This window comes from Typopeltis vanoorti, chromosome 3 (genome assembly GCF_054136105.1).
Source record: "Typopeltis vanoorti isolate ZY-2024b chromosome 3, IOZ_Tvanoo_1.0, whole genome shotgun sequence".
Taxonomy (NCBI): Eukaryota; Metazoa; Arthropoda; class Arachnida; order Uropygi; family Thelyphonidae; genus Typopeltis; species Typopeltis vanoorti.
In genome coordinates, this window is record NC_143551.1 from 94,832,785 (window position 1) to 94,845,593 (window position 12,809).

At 33.5% G+C, this 12,809-nt stretch overlaps 1 protein-coding gene across 1 annotated transcript in view; it reads right to left on the reverse strand.

The window, feature by feature from the left end:
* Nucleotides 1-12,809, reverse strand: part of Galphai (G protein alpha i subunit) — a 167,096-nt gene that overhangs the window by 33,551 nt on the left and 120,736 nt on the right. The window contains exon 5 of the mRNA XM_090415818.1: nucleotides 25-153. Within this exon, the coding sequence (XP_090271944.1) occupies nucleotides 25-153 (129 nt within the window). The remainder of the gene's footprint in view (nucleotides 1-24; nucleotides 154-12,809) is intronic.

Consider the following 12,809-nt stretch of genomic DNA (forward strand, 5'->3'; position numbering starts at 1 on the left):
ATCAATAGCTAAGAAAATACTTACTTGAAGTGAAGTCCTTTAAATGTGAAGTGTGTTTCAACAATTCCTGTTGTTTTCACTCTAGTTCGTAAAACATCCTGCTGTGTTGGAATGTAATTCGGCTGAGAAATCCTATCAAGTGCACTCAAGTAGCTATATGAAAATAAAAACATTTAGATGCTAATTTTTTTACCACAAATTAAGGCATGATATGATATCATAGAAGATTTTCCTACAATTTAAAAATTACTTTATTCAAACAAAATTCTTTCACACTTGGAATGGTGACTGGATACTCTCTTGTATAGACAACTTGTCTAAGAGTATCTCTTCCCATTGCATGTTCCCCTGTTCATTCTCTTCACCTTAAATACCATAATGACGAACTCCTATGTATATCGTGTCACTATGTAGAATAAGAAACAAGTTTCCTTAAAAAATATCCCAAAAAAGAATGTCTTCCAAATTCATGAAAAAAAATTATGTGCAACATCACATCTACTGCATCTAAACCTGATTTGATTTTAAATGAATCCTATATTACATCTACAACAATGACAGTCCATTTGAACTGTCCAAACTACACATCGATTCTTTCTACCACAAGGATAACTTGTGCTTATATGCTAGTGATGTGTTGAGAGTATGCTTAATCTTGAATCTCCTTTTTTTTTTTTTTGACCTTGTGGCTTAATATTTTCCTTGTCTCATCAAATGTTGTCTCCACTACTGCCCATTATGGATAAATTTTTATTCTCAAAGCTTGATTTCCTACAATCCAACTATGATTGATTGATGGAATATGATGGAAGATGACTTTATTGTGTATTAACCAGTATTAACAACAACCAAACTAGAAGAGATGTTGAGCTATTTATTATAAGTTGTGATCTAAAGCAAATTGTTCATTTACCAACCAGAATAGCTAACAATCCTCTCAATTCACCCAACTCAAGCTTTTTTTTAAACCAGATTTCCTTCAGGTATACAGATGAGGTAGCCATTCCTCATGGTAAACCTCATACAGGACTAACGTTTCCAATGTCGATATCAATGTTCCCTTTAACCTGTGCACACAAAAAATTTTTGGTTTCAGAATTTCTAATTTACAGTCAATTTTTGAATGTACTAAAATACAAATTATGTGATAAATCATACTTGTCACTTATTTAGTAATTTCTCCAATGTCTCCACTCCAATATTACTCTAACCCATTCCAACTTCATCAGCAGCCATTTTCTGTCCACTGCTAAATGAAGGCCTTCCCCAAAGTCCTCCATACATTCCATTCTTGAGCCTTTCTATGCCACTTAGTATCTCCCGCATCTTTAGTCTTCACACAGTTCTCTTTCCATCTCCAGGATACCATTCTGATATTAACTTTGTCCATTTTGGGATATCACTTCTCGCAAGAGGACCTGCCCATTGCTATTTGGATCTTTTAATGGCTGTTATAATGTCTCTCTCATCCTAGTCTGAGATCTGACTCAAGTATTGCACTTTCTATTTAGAATTGTAATACTGAGTAATGATCTTTCCATTTATCTCTGGGTAATCCTCAACTTGGTCAATTTTCACTTCCATATGTCGTAACCAGAAGTATACAACTGGGGGAGTGTACAAATATGCCTCTACAACTCAGCAAGTGTAGAGGTATATTTATTTAGGGTGCCTAGAGACTACAGTCATTTGAAATCATGCAAACAATGGATTTTTGTAGCTATGCAGATTTAGCCAATTAATTTACTGCTCACAATTTTTCAGACAGCTAGACAAAAAAGGACAACATTAATATAAGAAATATTACATCAATGGTTTTAGTGTGTCACTTGAAGTTAAAGCAGAAAAGAACTGTAAATTCATTTAAATTTGAGTGGCTGGACAAATGTGTTAAAATGGCAACACCAATGTTGCTGTCAAATTAAGAGTTTGTGACTTTCACTACTGTGAGTATACAGGCTGCTGCACACATGGACTGGCAAAACAGGGAATATTGCTCCAGATGCTGATACTTGCAACCATGACAGAAATTGTCCATCTAGGGATTGAGTCTTCATTCCCAATTCAGTTCAAAATTTCCACTCAGAATCAAAACCATGATTTTCAACAGATGGCTTGAGTGCCTTAAGACAAAAACTCTAGCTTCACACATAGTCTACACTGAAGTCCACTACACTTGCAAAACAAACTTCCAATGCTAAGTCTGAAAAGACTAAGTTTAGAAACTTGCTGTTGCAACAATGGCAGTTGTGCCTTGTGGTCCCTTGCAAAAGCTATTAGGTGCAATTTCTGTCCAGCTATGCTCCTGTCTGTCTCTCTCTCTCTCTAATCCAGATGTCAATATTGCAATATCATCACCTAAAGATAAGCTGATCAGCATCATTTTTCATCCAACTCACATGTATGACCAAAGAAAATCACCTCTAACTTTACCTGGAGCACTACAACATATGTATCCTTAGGTCTCTACCAGAAGAATTTTAAATAATCTGGATATCAAAAAGGCTTCTGGTTCACGTATCACACGAATTATGCTCCTATACTAATGCGTATTATACTTTATCAGTGGCACACTCAGGATTTAATCTTGGAGGGGACCGAGTACTCAAGATTTAATCTTTTTTTTTGGGGGGGGGGGGGACGAGCACTCACGATTTAATCTTGTAGACAATTTGAGAATACACACTACGCACTGCATATGACTGAGCATCTGCAGTGATCGCCAATGCATGATACCCGTGATCTCTGGCAAACAAAGTATCGCCCAAGCACTACTTCGTTCACATTGCGTTCACAACGGCCATGATTCCCTACAGCCAGAGGGTATTCCCACCTTATGTGACCACTAATTCATAAGTAGTATAGAAATAGAAGACAGCACAACATAAATTTAAAAAAAAAAAAAAAAAGTATTTTAATTAGGAAAAGATTTTTGGAAATTTTTTTTTGTCTTTTTTTCCTTTTTCTTTTGGGGGAAGAGGGCCCTTGGCCCCCTCCCTGGATGCACCAATGTCCTTTATCATGTTTACACCATATTATACTCAGCATGTAAGCAAGTCTGTATACAACTGATTCAAAAAAAGAGACTAGTGTGTACAAGAAAACTGTTGACCTACTGTTCTCTCACATGAGTGTTGTCTAAAGTAATACAGAAAGTCATCAAGTCAACTTCAACACCTAGAAAACTATCAACTAATCAGCAACCAATATGGATTCTGCAGTCAAGATCAGTAGCAAAATCTCATCTTCTCTGACATGTGGAAATCTGGAGAAACTTATACAGCTGAACTTGACATTTCCAAGGAATTTGATAGGGTTCTATAAATGGTTTATCAGCAAGTGACATCTTATGGTCTGACTTTCCATCCTTTGTAACTGGACTGCCAATTTTTTCTTCAGGTCATTTGCTGCAACAAAGAACACCCACCACTGTAAGGTGGAGGGTGTTCTTTGTTTTCTCTTCAGAGTTTCCTATTAATGCAGGTGTTTCTCATGGCTTTTGTTTCATTCATCCTCTTCTTCATACATAAACGACCATCTCCCATGGACTTCAAAAACTATTCAGTTTTTGTAGATGACAGCACTTTCCATTCCTCCTACTCATAAGACAAACTTTGCAGTGCACAAACATTAAGCTTTTTTTAGATTATCTACTATAACTATAAACACTGATTTCCATATCATCCTTCAGAGAGTGATACCCAAATCACCTAATGCTTTCAAAACACAATTTTGCTCCCCCCTCCCCCAAAAAAAAGACTAGCACTTCATCTCTAACACTTCAAAAATAATATCAACAGATTACTTTTCTCTCCTGTCCACATATAGTATTGATTTGCTCAAGGGATTGCAGCTTCTTGTGTTTGGAAGTGATAGTAAATTTTTGCAGAAGGTACGGATAAACATTCTGTAAATGTTTCAACCTCACCTAGCAGTCTAGGGATAAAAGTATCTGTAAAAGTTTTCATTTTCAACTTTAAAAATGGATCTGAACATGACTAGTCACCCATCCAGGATAGTTAGATAAACTGTTGATGACTGCAGTACTAAAACAAAGTAAGAAAATATCTGGTGCATTTCATAACGGCATTCTTCATACTGATGCCAATTTATATTCGCTTCTTATTATGCAATTAAAGTTTCATAGTTATGACTAATGATAGTTGTTTAAACACATGGTTCATTAAGAAAAGGGGGAGAGACAACAAATAAACCCTATGAGAGCAAAAACCTTCTTTGCAATAATATAAAATCTTTTGTTTTATTTTTCATAAGCACATGGGAATGCACTTATGAAAAATACATGAGATTATGGCATTGAGAAGTGTTTCTACCAGTCTCTGAACAGTTCATAACATTAAATCTTAATCACCAATAAAATATAAACAAGAGCTGAATTATGAAAAATACAACTTTTGAACATATTTCATGGCAACAACGAGAAGAATTTTTTTGCCTAGACAGGATTTCTGCATCTCATGACAAACAATAGTTTAAAACAACTATAAGCCTAGCTTTGGTTCTTTATAAGTTTCATATATATTTTCAACATAATACTCATTTTTATCCTACTCAAAACTAAATGGTCATTTCTTATTTCAACATTCACTATATACTTGTTATAAACAGATTTGATCTCTGTAGTTATTTGTTATAAGATTTTCTCTATAACGATTATTTCTCATTTCTGAGTGTTTATATTTATATGCACAAGAGTTTAATTCCGATTGGTGCAATGACTTTTTACTATTTCTTTCAGAATCCGAAAAATCACTGACTCAAGACCAAATACAAAATATACACATTTTATAAAACAAAAACAATATATACACTTCAAATAAAATTACACAAAACTACAAAATTAATTGGATCCAAGGCCTTTTAAAATAAACTTATACTTTAGAGTTTACTAGACTAACAAAATGTTCATAGTCAGTTTCTTTGTTAAGGCCTTTTTCTGAAGATATAAGATTCTCTTCTTTTCCCATAGAATCCTTTCTCATCACCTTATGTAGCGCACATTATTCCTCGTGACTGAAGTAAGATATTCTGAATTCACTGAAGTATAGGTACTCTTTACCTCATGCAGTTCAATTTTTGTACCAGCAAAAAAGTGGCTGAGTGGTTAATGGTTACACTAACCACTCAGCCAACCAACAGGCTGCAGGTTCAAATCCAGATGTGGGCATGGATGTTTGCAATCGTCTTTAGGTGGGAGATGAATTTCATTGCCTGGTGTGAGACCGCATCCCACTTAGAGGAGACTTAAAGTGGCTTGAAGGAGTTCTATGTTTGGCCTCTACAGCAGGATTTCCAGACTTGTAAAAAAAAATTTTTTTAAATATACAAAATAATGTATAAAATTTATAAAAATAGAAAAAAATTTTTTTAGCTCATCCATGATACAAAATGTGCCATAGATTAATTAGCCAATAACATTTCAATGGTGGAAGTAACACAAAAAAGATTAAAATAAAATAAAAATTAAAAAAAGTATTCATTATTATTATTAGCACTTCCTTTTTTCCACATTTTAACAGAAATTTTCTGTAGGTTTGCAATTCATTCCATAAGGTGTTCAAGTCAACAATAAGAGCTAATCTGCCCTTGCTAATGACAAAGAATTCTTCTAATTCAATACAAGTACATTCAGTGACACAGACACAAATAAGTCACATTTTCCAGATTTGAAGCCTGTCATATTGCACCACTTGATGTTGTTGATATTCAAAAAGCTAATCTTTATGTTTTGCATTTAATATTACAGCTACTAGCTGCCTCTTGATTTTCTTCATCACTACCTTGAATAAATTACCTTAGTTACTTTTAAGAAGTAATTACCAGCTATATGGAGGTCAGTTTTTTTTTTTTTTTTTTTTAAACAACTCCCACCCACGAAAAGTTGCAGACCTATAGCATGACTACCATGGATAGTAAAATATTATTTATTAATTTTACTTTTTTTTTTTTTTTAATTTACTTTTTATATAATCCAGACACCTGTTTTCAGTAACGTCAATTACTTTAACATATTATTATAACTTCTCCACTAGATTGAATTTTTTTTTTTCTGTTGATTATTCTCATTTTGTTTGAGGTTGTTCCAGCATTGCTCATTCTGGTTTCTCCTAACCAAAATGGTAAGATCCTTATTAACTGGACAATATATCAATTAGTATGCTATCTGACACTGCATATGTGTGCATAATAAAGCTTAATGGTATAACTAACATCAAGAGGAAAAAATACATTTATTAAACTCACTAATAATTTTACTGGTTTTCTACCCAGTATCATCATTAGAGAACAATGAATTTATCACTTAAGCTTTTCTTTATGTACTGCATATGTGATTTAAATAAATAAAAAATACAATTTGGTCCATACCAACAGCATTCTTCAGATGTTCTGTATCCAGGTAGTTATCTACTTACAAGGTGCATTTTATGACTCCACCCGACAAGAAGTTTACTGATATATATTAAATCTACAGTATATGAGTACTGTGGATGGACTATAAGTTTTTTAAATTAGTTATTTTTAAAAAAATATTTAAATATTTTCCAGAGCCCTGATCAAGAGAATAAAATAACGCTTTTGCAAACACTTCAGGCCTCCAAATAAGCAAGGCAGTGGTATCACACCAGGTGATGAAATTCGTATTCCACCTGAAGCATTCAAATATCCATTCTCACCAGAGTTGAATTCAAACCCACAGCTTGTTATGCATTGGTTTGATATACATGTCACTCAGCCAACCAGAATGGCTAATTATTTAGCTTTGACAGTAAGCTTAGTTTAAAGTTTGAAGTCCACAGCTTGAAGTTTAGTCTAAAGATATTTTTCATCCCTAAATTAATATACAAGAATGCACAATGTTCTAAAAACTGGAACAGCTAAATTTAGTAAAGCTGAAAACTGTTTCATGCTCTACTGTCATTACTAAATACTGTCAATATTCACAAAAATAAATAAACAAATAAATAAAAAAAAATCAATTAAAAAAACTCAAAAGTGCAAAGTGGAAGAAATATGTTATCAGCAAAACAAAAATTGCAAGCTTGCTGGAATTGCTAATTATTTTATTAGCAATTTTATTTTTAACTATTGAAGAATCAAATTAGTGTAAAAAGCTGGTATAGTTTCATTAAAAAATGAGAAAAAATAACTATCATACATTAGTACTAGGTGGGGCAAGGGGGTAAAGACTATGGAAACTCCACACAATAAAATATGCAATTTTTTCAAGTCAGTTCAGGAGAGTTGTGATGATCACATGCTAAGCAATGAAAATCTATCTACATAAATGATTTTGCGAACATTCCTGCCTGCAGTGGGAATCACACCCACAGGCAAGGATGTTTGTGGGGAGTGGATATACCCAATCAGCCTAGACCAGCAATTTTTGTTATTAATAAACAGAATGGATGAATATAGGTTGCCAAAATTTAATTTTCATCTCCTTTGCAATAACGTCTTCCAAGAGGAAGATGTTATTGCAAAGAGAATACCAAACAAGAATACAGAAAATACCGAACAAAATATTTTTTGGACATTTATTGTAAAAATAACCAAATAGAACTTTACATATATGATTCTAATACTACTCAACTTTATCCTTACTCCATAACTGAACAATTAACAAAAAGGAGGTATGTTACCTAATAGTTAACTATGAACACTTTTGCAACTTCCGAGATGCAGAAACTGCAAAATATCTACAGCCAAATCTTTAAAAAGGTACTTGTGGCACGACTACAAACAACAATATATCAGTACTTTATATCTATACAATATACAAATTACAATATATCTGATATATCTGTACTTTAATGAAATGAAAGCACAGATATATCACACTGAAAGTAACAGTATATCACCAGTGTGTAGAAACAAGCAAATCAAAGAAATGGGAATACAAGGTACATACAATAATCAATTTAACAATTAAAACCTGTTGCTGCATGCCAGAAATTATATATTAATAAATAACATAAGAGCCTCCGTAGTTCAGTCGATACAGACTAAGCATAGGAATTTATTGAAACCTACCTTTATTGGCAGATACATTCATCAAAAGTCTGAGTCTGCTCATCACACCTCTCAAAAAATTGGCATTATCAAGTCTTTAATTAATAGAGCATGTAATGTATGCTCCTCTCTCTCAAAGCTTACAAAAAAAACTTGTCACTGTCAAAACTTTAACAGAATTTAATGGTTACAGCCCTAATCAAGAATTGAAGGAAGTACAGGAAGATGGTTTAATGTTAAATCTGGTGTCAGACAAGGATGTACATTATTCCCTCTGTTATTCATTATCTATATGGATCACATTATGAAGGAAAGTGGTATTAAACATGATATCAAAATTGGAGATGTTAATGTCAGCTCTTTGCTTTATGCGGATGATGTTATACTTCTAAATAAATCCGCTACAAGTCTGCAAGATTCTCTGACTAAATTGAATAGCTGTTGTAATAGATATGGTATGAAGGTCAGCAATAAAAAGACAAAGACAATGAAAATAGGCAGAATCATTGAAAATATCAACTGTGTTGTGAATGGAGAACCTGAGGAACAAGTTAAACATTTCAGCTACTTATGCACGATTTTTACTGAAGATGGTAAATTAAATATAGAAATAGACAACAGAATCAGCAAAGCTGGTATGGTGGGAAGTCAATTGAATAAATTCATATGGAATAAGAGAGAACTTAGTCAGAACACTAAATTAGCTGTATACAAGACAGTGTTCAAACCAGTTTTAACTTATGGATCTGAGAGCTGGGTCAGAAGTACAACACTTGACCAAAGACTAGAGACTGCAGATATGAGAGTCCTGAGAAAGATTAGAGGTGTGAACAGATGGCATCAATGGCAATATCATATTAAAAACGAGGATATTAGGAAAGAACTTGACATTGTCAGCATCCAGGAATGCGTTACCAGAACTAATAAAAACTAATACCAGAATTAAAGAAAGATTAGCAAAACAAGTGTTCTCTGCCAGGTTGGCAGCAAAATGACCGAGAGGAAGACCAAGATATAGGTGGATTGATACGGTACAAAGTGCCTTAGAAGATAGAAATATAAGATCTGATAATGTTGGAGTCTTGACAAGTAACAGACTGATTTGGAGGAAAATTGTAGATAGGAAGTTAGTAATGATGTAAATTTTTCATAGAGTACTATCATATCCTGTACACCCCTTGAGGGTACAGGACAGGAATTTGATGATGAACCCTAATCAAATCCAGCAGATAACCGACTCCTACGTTCCAACACCTCAGGCTTCTTCAGCCTGCAGGGTTCCAATCCCTTATATTTCTGGTATCTCTGAACCTATTGGTAGAGTTCTGAAGAAGTTTCACCTTATTCCCACATTTTCCTACCAACAAAATCTCTCATCTGTTGCCATCTACAAAAGACAAACTGTCACTTCTATCAGTAGCTGGCATTTACCAGATACCTTGTGAATGTAATCTGACATATTTTGGGCACACAGGCCATGCTGTGGAAAAAAAAAGAATTAATGAACATCAGAATGATATTGAATACATGAAACCTCAAAAGTCTGGTCTGGCAGACCATAGTATTGACAATAAACACAGTATCCGGTGGGCTGAAGCTCTTCTCCTTGATAGAAGCAGTTTTAAATATGAACGCCTTTTCAAAGAATGTTGCAAAATCCCTTTACATTGGTCAAATCTGAATAGGAATGATTGTCTTTCTCTCTCTCCAAAATAGCTGGGAGATTCTCATTTTATGTAATCATCAAAAATAGTTTTAATATTAATATATTAATTTCTAGCAAGTGGAAAAGTTTTTAATTGGTAAACCGATAGTTGTATGTACCTTGTATTCCCATTTCTTCGATTTGCTTGTTTTTATGCACTGATGATGTACTGTTATTTTCAGTATGAAATATTTGTACATTCATTTCATTAAAGCTAATTATTGTGGTTATCATGTAATTTCATGGCTTAAAATATCTACAGTAAAATCAAAGTATTACATACAGTATACACCAAAATTTAGCATTATTTGCTAGCTCTATTAAAAAAAAAAATCTAGCCACAAATTAACTAATAGCCTTCTTGCTCATCCAAATCTGATTCTGAAATTTTTCACTAACCTGCATCATTAAATCTATAGTAATTATAAGTATTAAAATCAAATATTAACAGCACAATAACATGGAACACATTAAAAATTATGCCAAATGAAACTGTGTGTGTATTATGGTAGTCTAACAACCACCCTTAATGAAAATTAGAAAATTATTGTAAATTAGTGCTACCAAAAGGCTAAGAGAAATCATGAGAATATAACAAAGATCTGTATTTAAGTTTTATAGATCTGGAGAAGGGATATAACAACGTGCCAAGAGAGAAGCTATTCAAAACGTTACAGTTATATGATGTCAACGGGAATTATATCAAATGATACTTAGTCTTTATTTGAGTTGTAAATCAGCGGTTAGAATTGAAGAACAGGAAGATGGTTTAATGTTAAATCTGGTGTCAGATGAGGATGTACATTATCCCCTCTGTTATTTATTATCTATATGGATCACATTATGAAGGAAAGTGGCATTAAACCTGATATCAAAAATTGGAGATGTTAATCTCAGCTCTACTTTATGCGGATGATCTTATACTTTTAAATAAATCCAGTACAAGTCTGCAAGATTTCCTGACTAAACTGAATAACTGTTATAATAGATATGGTATGAAGGTCAGCAATAACAAGACAAAGACAATGAAAATAGCAAGAAGCATTGAAAATATCAACTACATTAGGAATGGAGAACCTATAGAACTAGTAATACATTTCAGTTACTTAGGCACGATTTTTAGTGAAGATGGTAAATTAAACATGGAAATAGACAACAGAATCAACAAAGCTGATATGGTAGGAAGTTAACTGAATAAATTTATATGGAATAAGAAAGAAATTAGTCAAAACACTAAATTAGTTGTATACAAGACAGTGTTCAAACCAATTTTAGTTTATGGATCTGAGAGCTGGGTTAGAAATAAAACACTTGACCAAAGACTAGAGAAAGCAGATATGAGTCCTGAGAAAGATTAGGGGCTTGAACAGATGGCATCATTGGCAATATCATATTAAAAATGAGGATATTAGGAAAGAACTTGACATTGTCAGCATCCAAGAATGCCTTAGCAGAGCTAATCTCAGGTGGAACAGTCACTTAAACAGAATGGGATAGGAAAGATTAGTAAAACAAATGTTCTCTGTCAGGTTGGCAGGAAAAAGGTCCAGAGGAAGACCAAGATACAGATTAGATTGATATGATAAAAAGTGCCTTAGAAGATAGAAATATAAGATCTGATAATGTTGAAGTATTGATAGGTAACAGACTGATTTGGAAGAAAATTGTAGATAAGAAGATAGTAATGATGTAAATTTTTCATGTAGTACTATCATATCCTGTACACCCCCTTGAGGGTACATGGCAGGAATTTGATGATGATGAGAAGGCTAAGAGTTTAAATTATCTTCAATTCCAGCTCTAGAGATTAAACAACATACTTTTTTCAAGTCACTTAAAGCTTCCAATAATCAGGTCACACCAAACAAATATCAGTCTATTGCCTAGAGATGTTCTCAAAAGTTCCATATCATAGTAGTGTCTATACTAGTGGAATGTCAATATGCAGATTGAGAGAAGTCGCACTCAGCCAACTAGGCTAGCAACAATGGTATGCAAGTTTCTGGCATCAAATTTCTACTTAAAAATCAGGTGTTATGTCGTACATCCTGGCTCTGAATCTGCCAGCTTGTTAGAATGTAGTTCTTATTTAAATTATCTGTTTTTTATTATCTTAATTAACTGTTGGTTGATTACTAATCCAAATATAGAGAAATTTATATTATCCTGCACCACCCTATATTCAGATTAGTCTATATCAGGGGTCGCCAAAGTTATTTGCCCGTTGACCCCTTCAAGTCTTTCTTGACTTTTTATGAACCTCCCCCTATATTTTACTATTACATAATTATAATAAGACAAGCAAAAAAAAAGACGCTTATGCAAGTTTTTAGATTGTTTATTTTATAGTTACAGTGTTTATTGTATGTATAATATAGTATATATTATTATATTACTATTACTACTATCACTAATAATATCACTGGTATTACTAGTGATATTAATAAACTACTGGTATTAATATCACTGGTATTACTACCAGCGCTGCTCAACTCTTCAACATAGAGAAGTTTAGTTCGTGAATGAATAACGATTGAATTATATGTATGTTGATGAATTTTAAAACATTAACGCTCACTTGTATGTTGATGCGCAAAAATGAGACTGGGATCGAATACTTGTAAGTATCAGTAAATAAGAACCACGCACGTGTTACAATCTCGCTCCCACTGCGCTGGCTGGCAGGAACCACCAACATCCATTTATTGGTAAATACGTCATTTTGGCCTACTCCATCTTACAGGTCCTATTCATGGACCTGTAAGATGGAGGTACTGATCCCACGATTCACTCTTAATTGCGTTGTCATTACCTCCATGTCTTTTGTCATGGAGGTAATCCAAGTTAACAGAATTAAATATTACCCATACAATGATGTCTTATATTTTGCTGTCGACCCTCGAGTCCAAATCGACCCCTAACAATGTCATATCGACCCCTTTGGCAACCACTGGTCTATATAATAAAATGGAATCAATCATCAACTAACTTTTGCAATCTCACTTTTATACAGGCCAAGGTTAATATTATCATTTAAGGCTTCCGCAAGGTCCGATAACTTTATAAGCGGTGC